The 25,457-nt window shown below is 37.9% G+C and overlaps 3 protein-coding genes across 11 annotated transcripts in view; 1 reads left to right on the top strand and 2 right to left on the bottom strand.

The window, feature by feature from the left end:
• The window catches only part of NME7 (NME/NM23 family member 7), a 72,293-nt gene extending 70,012 nt beyond the window's left edge, over positions 1-2,281 (bottom strand). Inside the window, exon 1 of one of the 3 annotated variants that reach the window (XM_087966441.1) lies at positions 2,145-2,281. Coding sequence is in view for 1 of the 3 variants with exons in the window: in XM_087966440.1 (XP_087822566.1) it covers positions 894-896 (3 nt within the window). In the remaining 2 variants the exon portion in view is untranslated. Of the gene's footprint in view, positions 1-883; positions 1,080-2,144 lie in introns of those variants that run through there. The other 2 variants (XM_087966440.1, XM_087966442.1) reach the window with 2 other exon arrangements.
• Positions 988-14,487, top strand: BLZF1 (basic leucine zipper nuclear factor 1). Of its 4 annotated transcripts, XM_087966436.1 has the most exons (8): positions 2,477-3,296; positions 3,932-4,006; positions 5,877-5,944; positions 8,154-8,587; positions 9,417-9,616; positions 10,738-10,866; positions 12,453-12,675; positions 13,574-14,487. In XM_087966436.1, exons 3-8 carry the CDS (start codon positions 5,917-5,919, stop codon positions 13,754-13,756), a joined length of 1,197 nt encoding a protein of 398 aa, XP_087822562.1. In that variant the 5' UTR covers positions 2,477-3,296; positions 3,932-4,006; positions 5,877-5,916; the 3' UTR covers positions 13,757-14,487. The 4 variants fall into 4 exon arrangements, with proteins under 4 accessions (XP_087822564.1, XP_087822562.1, XP_026537586.1 ...); XM_087966438.1 differs by lacking the exons at positions 2,477-3,296; positions 3,932-4,006 and adding an exon at positions 988-1,218; XM_026681801.2 differs by lacking the exon at positions 3,932-4,006 and having other exon boundaries at positions 2,477-2,546.
• A 311-nt stretch (positions 14,488-14,798) lies between these two features.
• CCDC181 (coiled-coil domain containing 181) lies at positions 14,799-24,840 on the bottom strand. Of its 4 annotated transcripts, none has more exons than XM_087966433.1 (6): positions 24,755-24,840; positions 21,554-21,714; positions 19,950-20,933; positions 18,801-18,947; positions 15,945-16,096; positions 14,799-15,193 (listed from the first exon to the last, which is right to left on the bottom strand). In XM_087966433.1, exons 2-6 carry the CDS (start codon positions 21,689-21,691, stop codon positions 15,031-15,033), a joined length of 1,584 nt encoding a protein of 527 aa, XP_087822559.1. In that variant the 5' UTR covers positions 21,692-21,714; positions 24,755-24,840; the 3' UTR covers positions 14,799-15,030. The 4 variants fall into 4 exon arrangements, with proteins under 4 accessions (XP_087822559.1, XP_026537585.1, XP_087822560.1 ...); XM_026681800.2 differs by having other exon boundaries at positions 24,714-24,762; XM_087966434.1 differs by lacking the exon at positions 24,755-24,840 and adding an exon at positions 24,644-24,743.
• Positions 24,841-25,457: the final 617 nt, after the last annotated feature.

Below are 25,457 nucleotides of genomic sequence, written 5' to 3'. Positions count from 1 at the left end.
TTCAGGAGTGGCTTGACAAGAGGAATGCAACATTTGAAGCCCATGTCCAGGATCCATCTATGTGTGTTGGCTCTTGATGCACTGACTCCAGCCTCAGTCCACTCCTTGTGAAAGTCCCCAACACTTTTGAATGGCCTTTTCCTGACAATCCTCTCCAGGCTGCGGTCATCCCTGCTGCTTGTGCACTTTTTTCTTCCACACTTTTCCCTTCCACATAACTTTCCATTAATGTGCTTTGATACAGTACTTTGGGAACATCCAACTTCTTTTGCAATTACCTTTTGAGGATTTCCTTTCTTATGGAGGGTGTCAATGATGATTTTCTGCACAACTGTCAGGTCAGCAGTCTTTCCCATGATTGTGATTCCTACTGAACCTGACTGAGAGACCATTTAAAGGCTCAGGAACCCTTTGCAGGTGTTATGGCTTCATTAGCTGATTAGGGTGGGATACTTTGAGCCTAGAATATTGAACTTTTTCACAATATTCTAGTTTTCTGAGATTGTGGATTTGGGGTTTTCACGAGCTGTAAGCCATAATCATCTCAATTATGACACATCACGGCTTGAACGATCTTGCTTTGCATGTAATGAGTCTATCTCATATATTAAGTTCACCTTTTAAGTTGCATTACTGAAATAAATGAACTTTTGCACGATATTCTAATTTTTCGAGTTTCACCTGTACTATTAACAAAACCTTCATAAGCGTCATGTCACTGAGCTGCAGCACATGCTATTAGCTCAAGTGTCAACATTTCTTTTCATGGGGATGCTTCGTAGGGGTCGTTGCCTCCCTCCCCTAAACGACTTTTTTATGCTCTGACATCACGGGAGTCTCTTTCCCGCCGGAGATTTCCTTCGCCACAGCGCGCACAGCCCACCTCCACTCACCATGGTCCAGCCACCTCCGCCTTCCCGACCGCCACCTCACCGCTGGAGCGCTCTCAAAGCAGGAGAAAGAAAACGCAACTAGCGACACACGCCAAGTCGCTTCTTAGCAACCGAGGCCACGCCTTCTCTTGTTCTGCGGCTTAAACATCCGGTTTAAAAAAAAAATCATCATCTAGCCGCCTTGAATTCCTATTGGTTGGGAGGAGTATCGTTCACTCTCGTGATCGTTCAGTCCTGTGTAGCGTGAAAGGGCCTGGAGTTGTCACGGGAAAAAGAGACCGGAAATCATGAAATTCCCGCGAGCCTGCGCAAGGATGAATTGTGGGTAAGGGCACGTCATTATTACTTTTCTGTACAAGAACGTAGAGATAGGAATGTAGGGGTCGCAGCGTTCATTAACTTTCAAGTGAAAAGTGGTGCTTTTTTAAAAATTCCGCCACAGACGCTACCCGCTAATAGACTTCATTATAGATTGTAAGGAGACCTGTGGCTAACGTACACTAATCCTGGAATATTTTCTAAAACGGAGATGAAAAAAACAAGCTATTTGCCACTCCCTTCCCCACCCCACCCCCAAAAAAGCCCCACAAACAAATTGCTAAGCAGGGAGGAGGGGGGGTCAAACTATTTTCCAAAGCATCTGAAGGAATAATTGATGGAAACTGATCAAGGAGAGATTCAATCTAGAAATAAGGAGAAATTTTCTTGACAGTGAGAACAATCATCCAGTGGAACAGCTTGCCTTCAAAAGTTGTGGGAGCTTCATTAACTGGAAGCTTTGAAGAAGCAGCTGGACTTTCATCTGTCAGAAATGGTATAAGGTCCCCTGCTTGGATGGGGGTTGGACTAGATGACCTACAAGGTCCCTTCCAACTCTGTTATTTTGTTAATCTGTTAGTTCAGTTCCACCCTCCGTGTACAAATCGGCCAAACTTCATCAGTTCTTCATACAGCTTTTAGAAACTGGTATCTCTTTTTTCCCTCATTTGAACAAAGCCTTGCAGTAAAACTATGAATTCTTCATTGTGCAGGCGTTTATTTATCAAATCTACACAGCCGCCCATCCATCAAAGGCAACTCTGAAGAGCGAGGATTGCACTGCTAGCACCAACCCTGTCCTATTGTTTCTTTTTATTTTTCTTATATGTATCCATTTCATGTATTCATAACTATGTTTATACCTGTTATCGTATAATTGCTTGACAAAATAAATAAATAAATAAAATAAATATACTGTACAATGTTTCCCACCTTTTTACAATTTTAAAACGTGTGGAGTTCAGATTCCCAGAATTCCCCTGCCAGCACTTTAGACGAGGATTCTGGGAGTTGAAGTCCGCGCATCTTTAAAGTTACAGTACTAAGGGTGAGGAAACACTGCTCTACACACAGATAATGAAGGAGTGGTATGATTTTCTAGTCCGAAACTTTGCCACTGACTTGATTGGTCAGTCTCCCGATTAAGGCTTGGGAAAAAAAAAATTGAAATTGAAGCCAGAAGTTGAGCGATTTGGGTGGGTGAATCTACTATTATAACCTCTATAGGCGGAAGGGAGTCGATCGGAAGTTACTCCTTCCCAAAAGGAGAAAGAAAGAATCAGCGATGAGAAGCAGCTGGGAGGAGTGGAGGAGGAGGCGGCAATCCCACAGCTGGTTAGTTTTACCCTTTAGACGAATTTGCACAGCAGTTCACTGTTCTGTAAAATGGACACGGTTTTACAGGACATGGTTTTACAGTGTTTCCTGTTTTACAGAACGCTGTTCTGTAAAACGCCTCGCCTACTCGTCCAAATAACGATCGGGCTTCTTTCCCGGTTGGCGTGTGGGTGGGGGAACGAAGCCGTCGGGGCGATTGCCGGGTTGCGAGTTATTCAGCTGTACGCGTAGACCTCAACTTACGATGGCAGTTGAGCTCCAAAGTTATGTTGCTAAGTGAGAAATGTGTTGAGTCAGTTTTGCCCCATTTTACGACTTTTCTTGCCACATTTGTTAAGCAAACCATTGCCAGTTGTTTAGGTTGGTAACTCGGTTGTCCCAAAGGTGCTTTTTTTTTTTTTAACCCCCCAAAAGGCAACTGGACTTTCTGGTTTTTTTTCTTTGAAGACGTTTGGCTTCTCGCCCGAGCAGCTTCTTCAGCCCTGAGCTTCAAAGAAAAACCAGAAACTCCAGTTGCCTCTTGAAAAAAATCACCTTTGGGACTAATCGTGACCTGGAATGACTGAGAATCTCCGTAGACATTTAGTAACTTGGTTGTTTAAGTGAATCTGGCTTCCCCATTGACTTTGCTTGTCAGAAGGTCGCTAAAGGCGGTCCCATAACTCCAGGACCTTGCAACTGTCATAAATATGAATCAACTGCCAAGCATCTGAACTCTGTTCACGGGACCGTGGGGATACTACAATGGTCACAAGTGTAAAAAATGGTCATAAGTCGCTTTTTTAAAGTGCTGTTGTAACTTTAAAAGGTCATTAAGTGAACTGTGGCAAATTGAAGACTACCTATTTCTGTAAATCATTGTTGGGGGGAATTGGGATGTGTTGACATCAGACCCAGACACAATGTGACCAGCCATGCTGAAATTGAAGGGCTCATATGAGAGAGCAGGCTTGGGAAGAAAGGTTTTCTGGGTAATTAATGAAAATCAAATGTCAGCCATGACCAGGTTTATTGATTTATTGGTATGGTTTGTGAGTGTTGTGTGCTGCCAAATGTTGCAGCAGTTTATAGCAAAAATTCTATGGGTTTGGGTTTTTTGTGATATAAGAACACGGAACAATTACTCCACCACAGAAATTGCAATAGAAAGGAGAAAATAACTACCCCCTCCCCACAAAAAAAAAAACACCCTCTGGAAGAACTCCATTTCATCCAGCATCTTCGGAGGGGCAAGTCTAGCTTTTAGTGGAAGCATCCCTCAGCCTCAGTGCTATAACATATTGTATAGCATATTGGAGAGTAAAAATATGGTTTTTCTTTAGCTCAGGGTTGAAGTGTGGGATACTTGATACTACTGTCTGAGCTTGGTTGTTTGTTTGCAGATGTTTCAGGATCCAACATCACCAATGCATAGTGAATGTGAGTTTTGCTGTCCATGTGGCAGCTTTAGGCAACAGGTAAGGCAAGCTATGGGTAGACGTGGCTTATATCCATTTGTTCAGCCGTCATTCAGAGTTACTGAGGTGCTGAAAAAATCGGTCTTACCTGAGACTCACCTTCTCAGATGGTGGAGACAGGATCCAGGCATGAGATATATTCAGCTCTTTTCAGCTATAGACTGAATAGAAAAACTGAAGACATGTCCCCTTTGGGCCACTGTCCCCAGTTCTTGATGAAGTCAAGGTCTTAATATAGTTGTTGTAAGAGTTCCATCATTAGGTATAAGTCATAAGTTGTATCATCCCACACACCCAAAATCATAGAGGCTAGAGAAAAGGGTGGGACTGAATCCTGTCTCCACCATCTGAGAAGGTGCGTCTCAGGTAAGACCAACGCCCCTTCTCCAGATTGCTGTCGACAGGATCCAGGCATGGGACATACCAAAGCAAATGTCCTACAGGTTCTGGCCACTACTGAGATTGATCTGGAGAACAACTAGTCGTCCAAGTTCCAGCTGTCCTAATGTCCCTGTGATCATGTGATTATGATCCAGGTGGTCAGGGCCCTGGCTCACAATTACAACATTGCACAAGCTATGTTACATGATTGCCATCTGTGATTTTCTCTGGCACCTTCACACAAGCAAAGTTAATGGGGAAGCCAGTAGGGAAGGTTGCAAATTGTCCCAAGTAAGTCATTAGCAGCACCATCCCTGCCTGCTTGCACTCCATCACATGCACCTGTTTGCAGCATCCCCTGCCCTCCTCTGGGCTCCACCACCCCACTTGAGGCCTTTGCCAAAATGACAACTCCTAGGCAGCTCCTGGGAGTTCCATAGCTACAAGGAGCTATGAAAAAATTTAACTCTTTCTTACCCATTAGGAATTGTCTGAATTTGTGTAGCCCAAACCTAGTAACCTAATTTGGATGTATGCAAACTAGTTTACAATCCAAAATACTGAGGTTGACACATGCTGAACCAAAGTTCACATGTCATATGACAATTCAGTGTGTAGGGTAACCTCTTTCAATAAGTCAGAAAGATAGTTTTGCCTCTTGACTTGTGTGGTGTATACTTTATTTTTATTTCTGTCATCTTGGTGCACATACTTGTTTCATGATGGTGTGGAATTTGTTAGGTATTAATGATGGTTTAAAACACAGACCAGAGAATCTGAGTGTTTTAAGGGTGAAGCCTTGTTTGAATGTTACAGCTGAGCAAAGAGATTTGCTGCCCAATGTGTCCACATCCAAGCCTCACTAGCGTCTCTCTGTTTTCAATTTGTAAAGTAAATAACTACTGTATTGATTTTCTATCTATTCATGAATCCCCAAAACTGCTATCTGCAGTAATCACTTCATTTTGCCTTATGCTTGAGATAGGTTTTAAACTGTATGAGTGGTTGATTATATTCTAAGGGTCAAGATACCTTGAACATATATCTTGGTTATTCATGCACCCAGGTTCCATTGGAATACTGCCTACACGAGAAAAGAAGTGTTCTTAGTCGACTTCCTGTTTCAAAATCATAGGCATTTTTTTTAGTATTTGCTGAAATGAAATAGTACCTCTTTTTGTCTTGCAGAATTTTATTGTATTAACTGTTTTTATTAGACTAAAATCTGCAGCTTATTTTTTAAATACAGCACCATGAAAATATTTTTACAATACTTTAAATAATAATTAACCATCCCAAATAGGATGCATATCCATCCAATCACTTCCAAATACAGGAGGTTTGGGGGCTTGAACATTTTCTACTACTTTTGTGAGAAACTGCATTATGAAGTTGAATTAGTATGTTGCAATATGTTCTGTACTAATGATTCTATATTCTGTTTAATGGAACTGAAAGCCATAATACTTTTGTTCTTTGTTTCTTTTAGGCTTTAACGTTTTTTTCTTGTATGCAATCCTGTCAATAAAATGGCAGCTCTAAATAATGCAGAAAATAGTAAGTATTCATCTTTCTTAGGAATTAAATATTGATTTTGGAAATATATTCTGCAGACATTTGTAAATCAAATATAACATGTATTTGAAATGCATGTTGTATTTCAGAAAACTCTAGATAAGAGCTTTTGTGGAAGAAAACTGAATATCAGTTATTTATCAAATGAGAAACTTACATGCTTTTTCATAGTACTAACATTTTACTTATGAATATTTAAATAAAATTTTGTTACATTCAAATTAGTATTAGATCTAATTGCAGTTAGCTTTCTTTTATGGGTAGTCCTCAGGTTACAGCCATTCAAAGTTACAAACATACTCGCCAAGAGGGATTTATGAGTAGTCCTTGATAATGTCAGAAATTGTGATCATGTGACTGCAAGAACATAATCGTGAGTCAGCACCAAATGCCCAGATTGTGATAACATACATAGAGACTGTTATGGCTAGAACTCCAAGGACGTTACCTGCTGGCTTCCCATAAGCAAAATCAGTGGGTCCCATAGTACCTCTCCATGACCTGCTTGCCTGGGATGCCAACCTCTTCCCACTTAATGACCTGTGTGATCCTAGAGTGAGGACAGCCCGACTGCCAGGGTTACTATCATGAAGCTATATGGTCCCACGTTGTGCTTTATGACTGCATCACTTAGCAATGGAAATTCCAGGTGGTGTTGTAACCCAAAGACTACCTGTAGCTTAAGTTCCTTAAGTTCCTAGAATTAGTTTCAAATGGAATGTGAGACTGAGCCTTCCAAAGTTATGTAGTGAGGAATTTGACACAGTGCTGTCAAACATTCCCATGCTATGGAAAATGACAAGCTTTGGATGTAATCTATTATGGGTAGTCCTTGATTTAGGACCATAATTTGGACCAGAATCTCAGTTGTTGAGTTAAGTAGTTGTTAAGCCTGACTGCTTCATTCAACGCATGCAATCTCAACACTTCCAGTTAGGATTGTTAAATGGTCTCCCAGATTATTAAATGGACAGAGCAAAAGAGCTGCCTGCCACGTTCAATTCCTCGCCAGGCAATTGTTCCAGAGGTCTGTGGAATGAAGCTGGGATCTTTGGGATCTGAGCTGTTTCTCCATCCCACTGGAGGAATTCATCTCCCCTCCAGAGCCATTCTCTCCCACACATGGAGAGAAGGTGAACTCCACAGGGTGGAAAAATGGAGCTCAGATCTTGAATATCACACCTGCAGCCTGCCAGAAGAATTTGTCTCCTCTCTGTGCATGGAGGAGGATTTCTTTGAAGGGCTGCAGAAATGGAGCTCAGGTCTTTGAGATCTGACCTTCATTTCTATAGCCCTTCAGAGAAGTTCCACTCCATACGTGGAAGAGAACTCCTTTAAAGGGCTGCAGAAGGATACCTTGGTCATTCCAAGCTCCATTGGAGTAGTTGTCTACTTGAGAAAAGAATTACATTCTTAGTCAGCTTTTTTTATTCAAAATCACAAACATTTTCTTTTCAGCTTTTGCATCTCTAATGTCAAGAGCAAACCAGAACTGTAGCGTTGTTGTGTAGAAAAATAACAGATCAATAGCAAAAGTAAAAATATACATTCAGAACAGAGCTGCAGTTCACTGGAGGAGTTTCCTTCATCTTGTGGGCAGCCTTCTCACTCTTTTTAAAGAGTTGCCTGCTGGGGAAGGAATTTCAGCTGTGTGGCAGGCACTACCAGATTGCACCCTTTTCTGCCACCATACTGCAAATGGCAATCATGTGATTGTGGGACACATGGAAACTGGTCATAAATGTGAACAGGCTGCCAAACACCCAGATCATAATCATATGACTGGGGGAGCAGTGCAACATTTTATGATGGCTTGAAGTGCTTCACAGGTTATAGAGTACCCTTTCCAAGGCCGTCATAACTTCAAACAGTTGTTAAGCAACCAGTAGTAAGTCAAGAACTATCTGTAAGCCATGTCCGATTCTCTGAGACTGCAAGTTGCTACAGTTTTCTTGGCAAGATTTTTCAGAAGTGCCATTGCCATCTTCTTAGGCTTGACAGAAAGTAACTAGTCAAAGATTGCCTAGCTGGTTTTGTGCCTGGTGTAGGACTAGAATTCATGGTCTCCCAGTTTCTAGCCTGATGCCTTAACCGATTACACCAAACTGGCTTTCCTAATAATATTAGATTATATTAATCATGTTTTTCTGATTTAAACATATTGTATGCTATTTTCTGCCTCAACCTGAAGGTGAATACATTACCTCACCCATTCGTGGACCTGGTGATGGCATGGAAACAGAGCAGCCTTCAAAATCTGTTGAAGTAATCCCCAACACAACTAGCCATGCCCATCGAAGCCCGCGCAAGAAGCTTCTTCCATCACTGAGTCCTGGAGTTCTTCAGCTGGGGAAAGTATATGGTGACAAGGCTGTGGAAATTGAAGCTGTACGAATAGTGGTTCCTAAAGCTTCTATAAGCCGTGTGGTGCCTGTTAAAAATGCTAAAGGTTCTAAATCCTCAGGTCCTCAAAAAGAGCCCCTCAGTCTGTCTGACGGGATTTCATCAGATACTAAGAAAGAACTTCTGGAGCTAAGAAGTGAAATAGGAAAGCTTAAGAATTCGGAAAAGAGACTCTTACAGGATAAGGAAGGTCTTTCCAATCAACTCCATGTGCAAACAGAGGTAGGAAAATAGACTTGATTGGTTTACTTTTAAAGACTATACCATTTGTTTGGAAGAAATAACTGCAGTGTATAGAAATAATTATTCAGGGATAACAATGCCGCTTGAAATCCATATACTCAAGGTTTTTCCCTAGTTTTGGTTATTTTCTATTCATTTTCATTCAGAATTAAATTGCACTCAATGACATTATTTCATAATAAGGCCTTTAAGGATTGTATTCTATATCATTGGATTATTCTGAGCAATGACTATAAAACTATTCTGTATACAGTGGCTCAGAATCTCCCTATAAAGGAGAAGGGCGATCTCTAAATACGTACATATATAAACCATAATTGTATAAATAAACAGAGAGCTATACTCTCCACCTGAAAATTGAAAAGTGGATAGCTGCTGTATTTGAATATGCCGTTATTCCCTAAGACTGTAAGTTCCCTGTCCCTTGGAAAAAGCCAACTTTCATCTGAGCAAAATTACAATTTGGATTTCTGGAGGAGTTTCTTGAAAGCTACTATGGGATAGAAAGTTACTGGTCTTAGATTATGAAAGCTAAGAAGAACATGTAAACTTATTTTCAGCCTTGAATAAAATCACGTCTTTTTCTTTTTCCTTATTAAGATATAGTAAATGTGTTTATGCAGCCACTCTACAGTAATACAAACAGTAACAAACTTTGTTTGATGTCCATCGTATTTTGAAAACAGTCAACTTTTAATATATGCTGGAATTAACTACTACACCTATCTAGCCACACAAAACAACCCAGTTCGTCAGCTGTGATAGGTTAATCAACTCAGTGCATGTTGAACTCGTTTCCCTATCTTAGGTCAATCGGGAGTTGAAAAAATTACTTGTTGCTTCGGTTGGAAATGACTTGCAATATCATTTTGAGCGTATGGCACGTGAAAAAAATCAACTGATTCTTGAAAATGAAGCCCTTGGACGGAATGTGTCTCAGCTATCTGAGCAATTAGAAAGGATGTCTATACAATGTGATGTTTGGCGAAGCAAATTCCTTGCAAGCAGGTACTATTAATAATGCTGCCTTTTAAAGGATGTCTTAATAAATAAATGTACATTTACCTAAGCAACCATACACACATAAGTACCACTTCTCTATCACAGTTGTTGTTGATTGAGGATACCAAGCTTTAAGGTTTAACAGACATGATTGCTTTGGATGGGGTCATACTTCCATTAAAGAACAAGTTTCCAGCTTGCAACTGTTTTTAACCAAAGATACACATCAGTAGCAGGTTTACCTTTCATCAGCCTTGGCGGATAAACCAGTTGGCTATTCCTGGAAGAGAGAGAACAGACATTTGTTAATGTATGGTTTGGTAACCCTGAGGCTGGATTACTATTACACATTGCTATTTATGGAGTGCCTCTTGAAAACAATGACAATTGGTCCAGACTGAAACAACATGATTGGTGCTTCTAGGAGGTGTCACAACACACCTTTCGTAAAGCTGTTATGCAAACTTGAGTAATTTTCTGATTCCAATTCAGGGTACTCAGTCTGATATACAAAACTGGGTAGGTCTAAAATGTTAATTTTGATAATTATGAATATTTGTATGCCAACTAAAACACCAAATGAAAATTTCATAGTATATGCTTTTTAAAAAATCTTTATAAATCTACATAGGCTTTTAGAAGTTTGTCTGACAAATATCTATTCACTTACCGTAATTGATGTCTTATACATTCCTAAATTATTGCAAAAAAGAAAGGGAACTTGATATTAATATGATTGGGAATTGGGAAAGCTACTATGATGTAACTGATATCATGTCTGAACTGGTCTAAAGTAATGATTTAAATCTCAATTTATCAAACAAGCTCATTGCATGGTCGTAGAATGCCATCCTTCAGCGTAATATATTTTACAGGTTTATTTCCATCGTAATATTATAATAGTACTCCTGAGAAAAAGTGGGATGATAGTCATAAGAAAGTTGTACCTCATATCACATTTATTTGTTCAAGATGTATTATCCCTTTATTCCAAATTATGTACATAATCTGTTTAGGTTGCAGCATGAAAATGCAACCATTGAATTAATTGCTAATGTACAATAGGAACACAATATTAATTAGTTGAATCAACTTTAACCAGGTTGTATATGAAATATCTTCTACAGAGTCATGTCTGATGAGTTGACTAACTCCAGAGCAGTTCTCCAGCGTCAGGCCAGAGATGCACACAGTGCAATTCAGGATCTGCTAAATGAACGTGATCAGTTTCGCCAAGAAATGATTGCTGCACAAAAGTATGAATATATGTGTTTTTTTTAATCTCTGAAAGACATTGCTTTAAATCCCAGTTTAGCCATTTTATGTAGCAGCTCTGGATTATCGATATTTAGAAATAATAGAGTCTTATACCTATATGTTTATTGTGTGCATGTCTTAATTATAATTTCCTTTATTCAAAGATTTACTTCTAATTCCATAGACTGAATTAAAATTCTATATAATCAAATTTCTATGAGTAAAATACAGGCAAAATACTTATATCAGAATGATCATATGTATGTAAAGGTGTTCTCGGTTGACAAGTCTTATATATACACACTAAATAATCCATGACCCTTTAAGTCATTGTTTCAATTGAGTCATTGTTCCAGGCGTGTCATCATTTTCAGTTGTGTCATTGTTTCAGTTGTTGGGTCATTATTTTTGGGAGCAAGAATGATTTCCAACTTCCTGCTGTCTTTCCCACCTACTTTGTTTTTGGGAAACTTGCAGAGAGAAAGTCGGCAGGGAGCATTGCAAAGTGCTCAGGCAAGTCTCCCCCACCTGTGCATCACCACCCCCACAGTCCCTTGGTGCTCATGCCATGCCAGCAACCTGCACACCTCTGTGCCCCCTCACATAGACACCTTGATCTGCTGTGCCTCTTATGCACCCTCCCAACCATTGCCACTCTTCTTATCTACCTGCCTCGCTGGTTTTGCTTGTGGGAAGCTGACAGGGAACATTGGAAATGACAGTCATGTGACTGTGATTGGTAGAACAGGACAGTGGTGTGGCAGTGCAGCAGCATTGAAACAGTCACAACTTTTCCAGATTTCAATACCACTGGAATAATGGGTTCCAAATTTTGTAAATTAGGCCATTTGAGTTACCTTAATTCAAAAACTGTTGTGGTATGATACATCGTTTTGCCCAATTGAAGGTACAAATAGAAAAACAAGCACAAAGAGTTTTAGTATTATAGAGAGAGAATGACAGGTGTATACAGAAAGAATTGAAAGCAGTGTCATTGCCCTAAAATGTACTTAGTGGCACAGACTATACAGTATTACAGCAAAACCCACTCTCTGTGACAACAGAGATCTACCATCCCTAGTTATAAGGTCCTTGTATAGCTTAACTTTTTGTTCTATAGTCTGTTTATCTTACATTTTGTTCTCAGAATTATCCACAAGAAAGAAACTTCATTCTAACAAAATTTGAAAATGGATAATAAATCTGGGTGAAATTTCTGTTCCATATGCCTGATGTGAGCTGCAGGGCTACCTATGCAAGGGGAAATCTTTTTTCCTCCAATGTTTTTTTTACCTCTTTTGAAAATAATACACAGTTGGTCTATAGTTTTCTGCCCTTCCTGTTGTGGTCTCCCAATATGCAAAGGCCATAATTCAACTTTACACTAATTTTTCCATCCAAAATCATAACCAGAATCTACATAGTTTGTTTCTTTGCATCACTAGCAAAACTATAGATAGCAATTTTTGCTCTTGGATAATTTAATAACCTTTTTTAATCCCTCCTTCTCTTTGAGTATTCATCCTGTTTCTGTAGTCCACCAAATTTTCTCATGTACACTGAAACTGATTTATTTCCATTGCAGATTATTAGAGGAGCTCCTGGTTTCTCTACAGTGGGGAAGGCAGCAGACATACTACCCTAGTGCACATCCTCATAGTACGGTAGAATTAGCTGCTGTAAATCATAAGCTTGCTAAAGCAGTAACTTCACATCTACTTGGAAACTCTAGTATTGCTAACAATCCAAAAAATGGCTCTTCATCCACAGAACTCTGCACTACCCCTGCTGAGAAAATGGCTGAGATGGTAAAAACTATTTTATATAATAGCATGCTATTCTGTTGTGCATTAAAAATTTTCAAGTTTACTTTCTAGAAACATGAAGCAGTACCTTTTTATTGCATAACAACAAATGCCTCCGTATTCTACTATGTAGTATTAGTATTCTACTGTACTACATGGCAGTATAGTTTTCTACAATTCATTTGCAAGACAAGATACAAACTCAGAGATGGTTGGAGCAAGGTGGCAGTTGATTTCTAGAGCTACACCTCTGTCATGGCTCACTTCTAAAGTAGATTGTCAATAGAAAGACCTGAGGAAGTTTAGCCTTAAACGTAATCTAAACTATGGTTATAGTTTAAAGTGCAGTAGCTGAGGGTAATAGAAAACCTAAACTGAGAATTGTTTGGCTTGTGCTGGACAGACAAGTTTGTATTCCTGCTTGTTGTCCAGATACCAGTGGTGAAAGGAATTTGTGCCTTTTATGTCAGATGCAATCATTTCCAAATTGATTGTATCTGAATTATAATAATCTTTGCATCTCCTGCATTATTGTTCAGTTAATACAGACCATCCTTGAAAAGTTCAGTAGGTCTAAATTGTGGCAGCTAGGTGTTACTGATATGTGAAACTAAGATAATACGTTGTGTTCTGGTCACAATTCAAGTTGCTGGTTTTAATGTTTAAAATAATAAACAATTTTAAGAAGCAAACACTTTATTCTGTGGAGAATAATCTTATAGAGATGCCACTCTATCTATAAAAAGTAATTGTAAATACAAAAGAGGCCTTTCTCTTGCATGAGAATTGAACTTTCTAACTTTAAAAAGTGAGATAGCCCTTATTTCAGATTTTTAAAAATATTTTAAGTATTTTTTACCAAAAGAAACCACAGTGATTCATTGCTGTTACTGTTTTCCAGGTATTAAGAATGCTGGATTCTGGCAAATGTACAGAAGTATCAGAACTTTCTTTTTCTGAGCCTTCAACAGCATCTTTTCTTTCCCCAAAGAAAAATATTGGACGGTTTCATCCCTACACTAGATATGAGAACATAACTTTCAACTGTTGTGATCGCTGCAAGGGAGAATTACTTGTTCTTTAAAAAAAATTATTTGGTAGCAATGGTTTCAGATTCGGATAAAGCATACGATCTTTGTGCACTTTTATTTTCTGTACTTTTATCTAATGAGGATTGGATTTTTGTGCTGGAATTATGTCTTTCGTAAAGCTTTCAGGACCTCAATGTTCTGCTCTCAAATTCTTCTTTGTGGCAGATTGAATTTGTAACACAATGTCAATTGTTCAATGGCAACCAAGAATGTATTAGAAAAATGTTCCATACTATATACAAAGAACTATAGAATGTGCGTACCAATGATTCTTATTTAAGGGAACACTTGAGAATATTAGAAATACCCCATGAACCTCAAATACTTTATTCCTTGAAAAAGATGTAGCTTATTTCTATATGTGAACTATTTTATTTTAGAATTAGGGTGGGTGTTTAAGTATTTTCTACAGTTGGTTTCCAGTATTAGAGAACTGTTACATGGGCAGGTTAAAAAGCATATTTTATGAAAACTCAAGATCTGTAAAGTACAGTTTATACCTAAAGAAGATTTTAAGTGATGGAGCTGATTTGGTGAGATTAAATCTAATGCACAACATTTATGTCAGAGTAGCAACAGCATTTATATGCAAACTACTGGAGATGTGCCTCTGAGTTCACCTTTTCTACAGGTTTTTTTTTTTTTTTACAAACTTGGAATGACTATCTCTGAGGGATTATGTGAAAAGGTTTTAATGGTGCTATTAAATGTGGTTGGACTACTCTTCTTGTATCTCTTTTCTCTAATTTGTAAATAGACAAAATATGCTATCATCACTTAAAAAAAACACTTTTGTAAATCTTTATTTCTTGACAGTGGGGGTGGGGTTGGTGGTATAATTTGCAATTTCTCAATAACACACCAAATACCCTGGATTATTTACAATGGGACTTCCAGATAATGCTATGACATAATAATATTCAACCATTTTTTTGGTTTGATACGCTGTGATTGGTGGTATAGTTTCTAACCAAATGCCGGATGTGAAAATGATAGGTCAGAAGATAAACTAAGTCTTAAAAAAATACACCATACTTACAGGAGGAGTATTTATTTTATGTAAGTTTTATAGAACTGAGAAGGCAATCCCAATCTATTCACAAATAGATAATTATTCCAAGTTTAAGATGTGGAAAAATTAATAAGAGAAAATTAAGCCATTATTGAAGGACTTCAAAACATTCCAGAAGAGAAACCACTTCCAACAGGCAATCTCTAGCTATGCAAGATATTCTGGAACACATTAGGCATCCAGGGCTTCTAAATTTCAGCAGTGTTGATCTGTAAAGCGAAGGGGCTTTGGTTCAGAAATTGAATGCAGAATATTTTCTATTTGCTTTGCTCTTCTGGCTTCTTGCCTAAACTGTTTTGATCGTTCTCTAGCAACTAGTTGCTCTTCTCGCCTCTCACGTCTCTTCCTCCTTAGCCATCTAAAGAGAAATGAAATCATGTTTAAAACTGAATATTAACCTACATTTCATTTTCGCTGTTTATATATTATAAACAGATAACCTATCCCTAAAAAGATATATTCTGAGATAGTATAGATAATTGTCTTATTAGACAATTGCCTGTGATTAGGACTATAGTTCATAATATTGAGATCAGTAAGTATTTTGAATCTTTTGTTGACAGTGAACTTATTCATTAACATAATACATTATCATGCTCTAGCTTACAGAGAAATATAAGCACAAGTGTTTTGATAAAAGATTAAATGCTGAATCTGAAACTATTTTCTTCAAGCAATAACCAGATTTCATTTCTATTGTTATGGGCCACAATCTTATTTAGAGTTGAATCAAACTGCTCACTTCATCACTACCTTCAGTATAAAGCAGATAATATGAAAATAATGTATTTGATTTAGTATTGTAAGACAAAAAGAAAAAAATGACTAATCTACAATTATACAATATCATAACATATAATAGTACACTGTGTTAAAAACATGGTTTCTAAACTGATCCAAGTTTTCAAACTGCACTATTATTTTGATGTAATGTGCATATATTCTTCTCTTGCTTGATCAAAAATGTGGTGAGAAAAATACACATTTACAGGAGAAAACGAGAGAAGACAACAGGGACCAAAATTCATTTGCTTCCTGGAATAAAAACATTCAGTTTTTATTAAGAGAATATTACATTGGTTCTTAAAATGAAAAACAAAAGTACTTACTGTTTGTAAGCCTTGTCGTTTTCAGATGTTCTTGGAAGGAAGAACATGCCCTCTTCTTGCTCCTTCAGGGTTTGCATCTGTTTTTCTTTAATCTGTTCCTGCTGCTTTCTTTTAAGCCACAACTTGAAAGCTTCATCTGGATTTCTATTCTCCTATTTAAAAATTAAAAATATATGAATATTTAAAATTCAAAAAATGTAGCTGTATGTCCTAAGCTGAAGATACGAGATACTCTATTAAAATAAAAAGAGAAGGTATTCATGATCTAGTTATTATTTGTAGATGTATACCTGCCTTCCAGAATAATATCAGAAAAGTGGAAGAGATTACATCATAAATACAACCTGAATACAATTCACACTAACAATCCCATCTTAATCATTATTCCATATTTAGAAAGAGTGATACACTGAATACAAAACCAGTGATCTGCATGTGTTCCAAGGCATCTTAATTCTTGTTATTAGTATTTTTATTTTATTATTTTTATGAATAATGGATGCCAGTTTGGTCTCGTGGTTAAGAGACCAGGCTAGAAAGTGGGAAACTGAGTTCTAGTCCCACCTTAGGGCCATGAATGGTGGTTAGGTGACCTTGGGCCTGTCACTTTCTCAGCCCAACTCACCTCAAAGGGTTGTTGAAGGGAACTTAGGTAGGAGGAAGGTATGTTGCATATGTTTGTGGCCTTGAATTATTTCTAAAAATAATAAAGGTAGAATACAAATAAATAACTGAAGGTGAAGTACATACATAACATTCTCTGCTATTTTCCTCACAACAACTCTGTGAAGTGGGTTTTGCTGAGAGAGAGAGAATGACTGGCCCAGGGTCACCCAGCTAGTTTTAATGACTAAAGTGGGACTAGAACTCAACATCTCCCACTTTCTAGCCCAGAGGTGGGCAACTATGGCCCCTTTATGACTTGTGGACTTCAGCTCCTAAAATTCCTGAGCTAGCATGGCTTGCTCAGGAATTCTGGGAGTTGAAGTCCATAATTCATAAAAGGGCCATAGTTGCCCACCCCTGTTCTAGCCTGATGCCTTAACCACTAGACCAAACTGGCTCTGGTTTTAAGTCTTGGGTTGTACAACTTGTGTTTTAGTTCATTGCCTTGCTGCATGACTCATTTCTCTTAAGCTTCAGTTCAGAGATACCCTCGCAATTTCTTATAGAATTTGCTGGTACATCTCAGAATTCATAGTTCTATCAATTGTCCTGGTCCAAAGGCAGCAAAGCAGCCCCAGTCGTGATACTGTCATCACCATGTTTCACAGATTGGATAAACTCTAACATGGTCTTTCACAACTCTGGACAGGCAGCAATGGATATTTTTTGGAGAGTAGTGGCTTTCTCCTTGCAAATCTGCCATGTAGAGCATTGTTCACTGTTCTCCTGATGATGGTCTCACAAACAGTGACATATGTCAATGTAAGTGAGGCCTTTAATTTTTTAGCTATTACTTCAGGTTCTTTGAGACCTGGACTATTAACACTCCTTGTTCTTGGTGTGATGATTGGTCAGCTATTCTTGGGGATAGTAACAGTAGTGTTGAATTGACTCCATCTGTACACAATCTGCCTGGAAGTGGACCGTTGGGAGTCCAAACTCTTTGGAAATATGGTAGTTTGTAACTTTTTCCAGCTTGGTGAGCATCAACAACTGTTTTTGGGAAATCCTAAGAAATCACCTTTGTTCAAGCCATGATATATTTCCACATATCTATGTTGGGAAGATCAGACTTTGATAGTGAATGCTCACCATTCTGTTATTTAATAAGACAGGGCCTCCCACATTTATACCTGATTATCATCTCATTGTTTGAAATACCTGGCTCTAATTTCCCTTCAAGTGAATCCTAAAGGTTTGTATTGTGCAGCCACACAAATACATATCTAGCTTTTGATATTTTTTTTTCAAGGAATCAATAAACTTATGTTTTTGAGTCATTCATTTAATTGGATTCTGTTCATCTAGTTTCAGGACTTGTGTGGAGAACATATCTCATTTTAGGTCTAATTTGTTTATTATTACCTTTATTGTCAGAGTACAACATGAGTACAATGAGATTGGCTGAAACCAAACCCAAACCCAAAGAGACAGTGAAATCCAATTGAGTCCAATCCTTTATCTGCTTACACTCAACCATCAGAATCTTGACTAACTAAAGCTATAACCTTCTAATTTATTAGATACATCTTGAGAGATTGTAGGGCAGGCTATAACTACCCTGAACCTTTCTTCCTCGATCCAGCTGGGGACTGCACAGTCTCTTAATCTGGGCCTCTCTCTGATGAGGCTTACTGCCTCCTTCTTAGGATAGCTCTTTGTTGCCATAACTCTTACCCACTAATTGTCCATGTCCACGTGACATATTTATGCAGAAATATTGAAAATTCAGAATGGCTCATAAACTTTTAAATACTTTACATAATCCAATTTTATTTTCAAAATATTACCCACCATAAACCATTTTATTAATTTACAAAATTAACATTCCATTATTTTTATAACAAAGTAGCACTCTAGACATTTTCAGATGTAAACAAGGAATATGCATCTAGAAATCGAAATTTTGCAATTGTTGTTTAGGATATATTTGAGATTGGGGAGATATCCACACAAATGACACATTGCAACAACAAAAAATTAAGTACTGTTTAATACCATGCCTATTTGGCTTCTAAATAGCTAATCATTATATTATCTATAAGTAAGTGATCCTAGATTTGTCCCTGACATACAAATAGCTGCATCTGGAAATAAAAGGCTGAATTCTATCTATCCTCATCAAGAAAACTTGCTTTAACTTTTAAAACTGAACCAACCCACAGAAGAATAATTGAAACTTCATCTTACTCTGCTGTTTAAGTTCTCCATTTCTTTCGCACGCTGAACTCTTTTCTCCTGTAGCATTTGGTCTTTTTTCTTTTGTAGCCAAGCCTGGAAGACTCGGTCATTTTCTCTCTTTTTTTCATCTTCCAGCATCTTTTTTTGGTTTTCTTCCTTGCATTAAAACATTAACAAATAATGACAATTTTAGAAAAAAAAACATTCAAAACACAAAGAATTATGAACTTCCAGAATGAAAATTGTAAAAGAAGTTAGGTAGTTTTCCATCACAGAGCTTCATATTTTGCTTTTGATACAGAGTAGATAAAATGGATCTGATTTTCAGCTGTTCTTCCACAAGATATCCCCATCTCAAGGTCCTCTGAAAGCTTGGGAGACACTGAAAATAAAGGAAAACTGGCCCAAAGATTGTAAGCAGGAGCAGGAACTGCTCAAAATCATGTGATCTCACATTCTGAGATTCTCTACTGGATCAGAAGACAAAGAAATTGAAATTAGAGGTAATCAAAATTTTTGCTTTTATCCAAAGATACTATAATAATGGGAAACACCGTAGTATTTCAAAATTAGTAAGATTCTCAATTGTAGTGAAGCTTCATGTTACTTGATGATTCATTACAAATGGCTACCTTCCTCCCTCAAACCATTTCTGCTTTTAGAACTGTAACATAGTCCATATTCAATATGTGCTCATACAATACCCTGAATCACAAACCAAACATTAAACATTGTGGTTTTATGAATTGAGTTTATGTTGTTAATTTATGGTTTGGTATATTGTGCAAACTCAGAAAATTGAGGTATATTAAGTAAACTACCATTGCATGACAAGAACAAAGCTAACAAGGGAAACTGACCTCTGGACACAGGAAATTATATTAGTTTTAAAAGATGAAATAGAACATATACTAAGTTTAAGATATGGACCAGGATTTATTTTAAAGTTTATTCTTAAGTCACTCCTGTTAGAAGTTTTTAAAAAGGAGTTTTCAAACACAAATGACTGCATAAAAGAAGATAACAGCTAAACAGTCCCCATATGTAAAACCTGTACTCTTAACATTATTTGCAAGAGGAACAAATGTGAAGGGTATTCTTTGCTTCCATATCGTAATTGTAGATTTGTAAAATTAATCACATCATTAATATTCTTACCTCTCTTCTTATTTTCTCTCTTCTTTGCTCTATTTGTTTTCGTAGGTCTTTTTGCCTGGGTGATAAGCAGAATGTAGAACTTCTTACACCAAGGCACACTTTTGCTGACTGGACCCTGCGAGCGCTTCTTCCTCGTTCTATATTCCTTGTAATATTGATGGCAGAGCTTGGTCGAATAGGTGGTGGTTGAGGGAAAAAAAAATATCGTTCTTTGGAAGGAGAACAAGATGTTATAGGTGTTTGCAAGAAGGACTCGTCTTTTGCACCAAAAGCATTAGCATACGAACTTTTAGAAGAAACATGTTGAGTTTCAATGTCACTGAAAGAAATACTCAGAGGAGGAAATAAGCCTTGACTTTCAATGTCACGGATACTCAAGAGTTCAAACTTCCCATCTCTTTCTACTAAGATCTTGCCATCCTTGTGCTCATCATCCATTCCACCATTAATGGACAGAGCTATATCTTCTTGTCCTGTTTCATTAGAAATGCGCAACTGAGACAGCCTAGCTGCAATGTTTTGTTCCCTGTAAGGATCATTTTTATCTGCTTCTGTATTTGTCAGAGATGTTACTTCTAGTTCTATTATATTATCGTTGAATTTTAGTTTTCTTTCTTTTGTTTCATCTAAAGGCTCCTGACCCAACAGAAGTTTGTTAGCTTCTTCAATTTTTTCTAAGATATAACGCTTTATATCTTCATCATCTTCCTCCTTGTCTTCTAACCTTGATTCCTGACCGGAGCTTTCACTATCTGTGTCAGATGCTGCTTCCAATGCCTTAGGATCAAGTTCAAATATAGAATGTATTTCATTTTGTGATGCATCGTTTAGAGCTTCCTCAGGCTCAGGAGGTTCTTGTGAAGAATTTCGTTCCTCATCCTTCAATATTTCTTCAGGCTCAAGAGAATCTTGTGAAGGATTTTTTCTATCTTCTAACTCTTTGTCAGTGTTAGTTTCAAAATCCTCTTCATTCTCATCATGATTCTATGAAAAAAATATAGTATCTATTTATACAAAATGTAGGAGGCAATATACACAGTCATGGTTCATGTAGCACAATTTGTTTGACCATGATTTATTGGATGACAATTGCTTCTTAAACTATGCTAAGCTGGGAATACATAATTTTCTGATCTGAGGACTGCTCTAAGGTTTTGCAGTCTATGCATCAAATTCCTAAATTTATTTCATTTATATTTAATTGAAATCAAATATAGTTAACAAACTTTTCCAGTTATGCATTTAATAATTCCCCCTTTATCACATTAAACATCACATAATTTAGTAACAATTTTTGGTGGACTCACAAAAGCTTTGGAGGGACTTCACAAATCCTTGGGGCTTCAGATTGTGTACCACTGAACTAAATTGTAATAGTATACAAATTGCAGTGATTAGACTCATAAAACACAGTAACCCAAAAGTAAGCAAACACCTGATTAATTAACATGATGGTGAATCAAGCCACAGAATCGCTGACTGCCATTTGGCATTTAATCATAAGCCATTTGAATTTTATCTGGTGTTCAGCAACTCTTCTAATCCATCTATATTACATATCTTTGTTCTATATATATTGGTATAAAATTATATTCTCTTAATACCTGTATATCATCAGAAATTTCTTTTTCTTCTTCATTAATTAGCCACTCAAGATCTTTCTCAAAATCATCCTCATAGTCACCACCTTCTGTGGTATCTCCTGTGTCTGTAGATTCACTGGTTTCTTTTTTGTCACTCATTGTGGATGTTTCTTAAAATAAAACTATTAAAGTGGAAAACATAAAATTACAAATAGCATATACCAATTTATAATGTAACTCAATAAATAATGGCAATAAAATGTAACTCAGCAAAGTACCTGTCCTAATTAACTCAAAACACTAACATGTTATTCTACAAGTTTATGTTAAGGCAACAGAAAATTAAAAACAATAGAAATAGAATAGAATCAATTAAATTAAAACAAGTTTTACAAGTACATTTATAGAAGTCCATGGTGAGAGAATTGTTTAGCAATATAATATAGCAGGGTATTGAAGTATTTGCCAGTTCCACCAGGGAAAAGTACTATTTATTTGAAATGAAAACAACCTTGAGTGCTATACATTCCCCCCATAGAATAGGCAGATATTATATAGAAACAGATTAAAATCTTGTGAAATACTCAATTTTCTTCCATGTCAATTTTGGGAACTAATTCCTACTGAAAGCAATCTAGCTCAAATTTGTTTTTGCTTCTAATAAATGTAGGTCACACATATGTGTCTGTGTGAATAAACATTTGCTTGGAAGCCATACTTCAGCTGAAGAGGAAAGAAAGTCAAGAAACCCTGCTTATATCCTACAAAAAGATTTACATTTATCAGGCAAACAATGCTCCTAATCAATATTTCCATTCTAAACTTCAAGACATCAAGGGTATCTACGCTTTCCAGTACACTTGTATACAGTTACTTGACCCTTTTATATATGAAGCTTTTGCTTATTCTTTTGTCCCACATCTTACATTGCAAAGTAATTATTTTGAGAAAATCTGTATGTCTGGTGGACCTCCTTGGACACTGTTAAAGTTGCATATCTACTCAGAAGTTGAAAAGCAATTCCAAAGTAAGTATAGGTAGTCTTCGACTTATGACTGCAATTGAGCCCAAAATTTCTGTTGTTAAGCAAGACAGTTGTTAAATGAGTTTTGCCCCATTTTATGAACGTTTTGCCATAGTTGTTAAGTGAATCAAGTTCACTTACATTAGTAACATGGTTGTTAAGTGAATCTGGCTTTTCCATTGACTTTGTCAAATTGTAGCAAAAGGTGACACTCATCATAAATATGAGACAGTTGTCAAGCATCTGAATTTTGATCATGTGAGCATGGGGATGCTACAATGGTCTAAGTGTGAAAAACAGTCATAAGTCACTTTTTCAGGACTGTTGTAACTTCAAATTGTCAGTATAAATCAAGGACTACCTGTATATGCAGGATTGTAATCTTCAAAAAGTATAGGTTTATTTTTATTAGATTTCACATAACTCTTTAAGATAGTATAATGAAATGAGATATCCATCATTCTGATCAATTAAAAGAAAGGAATCATAACATTGGAAAATGGAGCTAATAGATCAAATATATTAAAATCCTACTTTTCTGTTTCTCTAAATAAAATTTTAGAAAGGCATTATGCTCACATCGGCCATTTTAGAGTAGTTCTCATTTAGCAACCACAATTAGAACCAGCAACTAGGTTGTTAAGTAAAACCACAACCATGCTTATGATCTTACTTCAGCTTTCTTTTGCTTTACAGACCTGCAAAGGTCATAAATCTAAGCATTAGTCATAAAGTTACTCTTTCATCATGGTCATAACTACAATCAGCTGCTAAACAAGGCAGTTGCTAAACTAGGCAATCACTAAATAAGGACCACCTGTACACAAATTACATAGGCATCAAGTAAGTTCTAATCTTGTTAACTATATGGACAAATACTCGATTCTCCTTTAGTTTTACTTTACAGCTTTTCCAAGAACATTCTAGTAAGTTCTTCTTCTTCTCCACACTACCCACTTTTTCTTCTACTTTCCTCACTTTATACACAAGTATTTTGATCCATCTTAAAAATCAGAGTCTTCTGTTCCTTAAATACTAATAAAGATTTTATCATATTAATTTCCACTTAGTCAAATGCTTTGAGTACACTCTTTAGAAATGCATCTTATACACACACACACACACACATTAAGGAAAGATGATATCAACTAATCACTAATATAGACAACTTAATTAACGATTACAATATGTTCTTGCATGTAGTAGCCACATATAAATCTGACTTTTGCGTTAATATGATAGAACTGCAACCTGTCTTTTATTAAGGCAAATGGTAGGAGCGGCTAATTGTTCTGCCAGGAACTTTTTCCTTAGTTCTAGGTTGAATCTCTCCTTGATAAGTTTCCATCTGTCACTTTTTGTCCTGCCTTCAGATGCTTTGAAGAAGAGGTTGCCCTTTTCCCACTCGTATGATTTGCAAAGTTCGTTGAGGCAAACGATAATAAAAGCTTTCTTTATAGATCGAACTAATTCTGGATTCCAGTCACATAGCCCAAAACCGAGCGAAACGTGAGTCAGGGGATACCTTGCAGATTAAGGCAGACAGATGCCGCTTAGGCTCGCTAAGCGTCTGAGGGGGAGGCAACTAAGCAGTAAGCCAAGTCTTTAAACCCGTCGCCATGGCAATTGCCACCTCCGTTTTGGTCCTCGCTGAAATAAGGGCCGACTCTGACCCGAGATGACGCTATAGCTGTCCGAACTACCGAAACAGCAACACACACACACACATACACCGCGCTTATCTCGGATGCCTGCTTGCTTTCCTGTCCGCCCGCCTGCCCGCCTGCCTGTCCTTTAAGACTAAGCGCAGAATTGCCGCCCTCCGAACAAAAAAGTCTATTGAGACAAGTTAAGTAACTAAACAAATCCCATTCTCTTTTCTGGTCAGGGAACGCTACGCCGACTTCAATCGAATCAGTAACTTTCCAGCCTTCGCTTCCCAACGAAGCAAGGAAGCTTCGTCGGGCTATTCTTCCCAGATAAGAGCCTGCCGGGATACCGCGCGTCGCCCGTCATAACCTCAGGCTCTTTCACTCTCTAAAGCGCCGGTTCTCTAAAACCTGCCGCATTTTCCCTCTCATCTCCACCTGTGGACGGCGCTGAGCAGCGACCATCCCCACCCCGCCAGGGCGTCGTCATGGTAACTGCTGCACCCACCGGCGTCCTGCCATGTCTCCCGAGTTTCCCCCACCACTCACCAAGCAGAGAAGGACGGCGGCTGTAAAGGATCAAACGGAGCACTTTTGCCGCGCACCACGCTTCCCGTCTCCATAGAAACCGGGGGTGGGGGTTGGGAAGGGGGGGGCAGGGCCATCTCACGATAGAACGGAACCCTCGTGCCGCTGGAGGAAAATAGTTGAAGTGGCGCGTAGGCGGGAAATGTGTCTGCGATGGTGGCGAGTGTCTGTCAAATGTGTTATTGGGCATACGTAGTTTCAATTTGCACATATGCGGAGTAACAAACTAATGGAGGGGGGAAAGTGGTACAGAATAGGTTGAGAAAATAACATTTTATTTGGCTAGTCTAAAGAAAAGAAGAATTAGGGGTGACATGATAGCAGTATTCCAACATTTGAGAGGCTGCCACAAAGAAGAGGGGGTCAGATTATTCTTCAAAGCCCCAGAGGGAAGGACAAGAAACAATGGTTGGAAACTAATCAGAGAGAGAAAGAATCTGGAATTCAGGAGAAACTTCCTAATAGTGAGGACAATTAACCAGTGGAACAGCTTGCCTCCAGAAATTGTGGGTGCTCCCATCACTGGGGGGGTTTTAAGAAGAGTTCAGACCAGGGGTGTCAAACTCAAGGCCTGCGGGCTGGATCCAGCCTGTGGGGTGTAGATCTGGCCCGCAGGGCTGCCTTGGAAACAGTGAGGGACTGGCTCGTTGTGCCCTGCCAGCGA

This window comes from Notechis scutatus, chromosome 5 (genome assembly GCF_049901735.1).
Source record: "Notechis scutatus isolate UNSWTSFEM ecotype Mainland chromosome 5, rNotScu1.2, whole genome shotgun sequence".
NCBI classification, from domain to species: Eukaryota; Metazoa; Chordata; class Lepidosauria; order Squamata; family Elapidae; genus Notechis; species Notechis scutatus.
The sequence above is the reverse complement of the archived record's forward strand: the minus strand, read 5'-3'. Positions and strand labels throughout refer to the sequence as shown.

Coding starts and splice junctions, on each gene's coding strand:
- CCDC181 (XM_087966433.1), bottom strand. CDS start 21,691: ATGAGTGACAAAAAAGAAACCAGTGAATCTACAGACACAGGAGATACC. Junction 18,948..19,949: donor GAGAGAAAATAAGAAGAGAG/GTAAGAATATTA, acceptor TTTTAATGCAAG/GAAGAAAACCAAAAAAAGAT. Junction 15,194..15,944: donor AACGACAAGGCTTACAAACA/GTAAGTACTTTT, acceptor ATTTCTCTTTAG/ATGGCTAAGGAGGAAGAGAC.
- BLZF1 (XM_087966438.1), top strand. CDS start 5,917: ATGGCAGCTCTAAATAATGCAGAAAATA. Junction 5,945..8,153: donor TCTAAATAATGCAGAAAATA/GTAAGTATTCAT, acceptor CTCAACCTGAAG/GTGAATACATTACCTCACCC. Junction 8,588..9,416: donor AACTCCATGTGCAAACAGAG/GTAGGAAAATAG, acceptor TCCCTATCTTAG/GTCAATCGGGAGTTGAAAAA.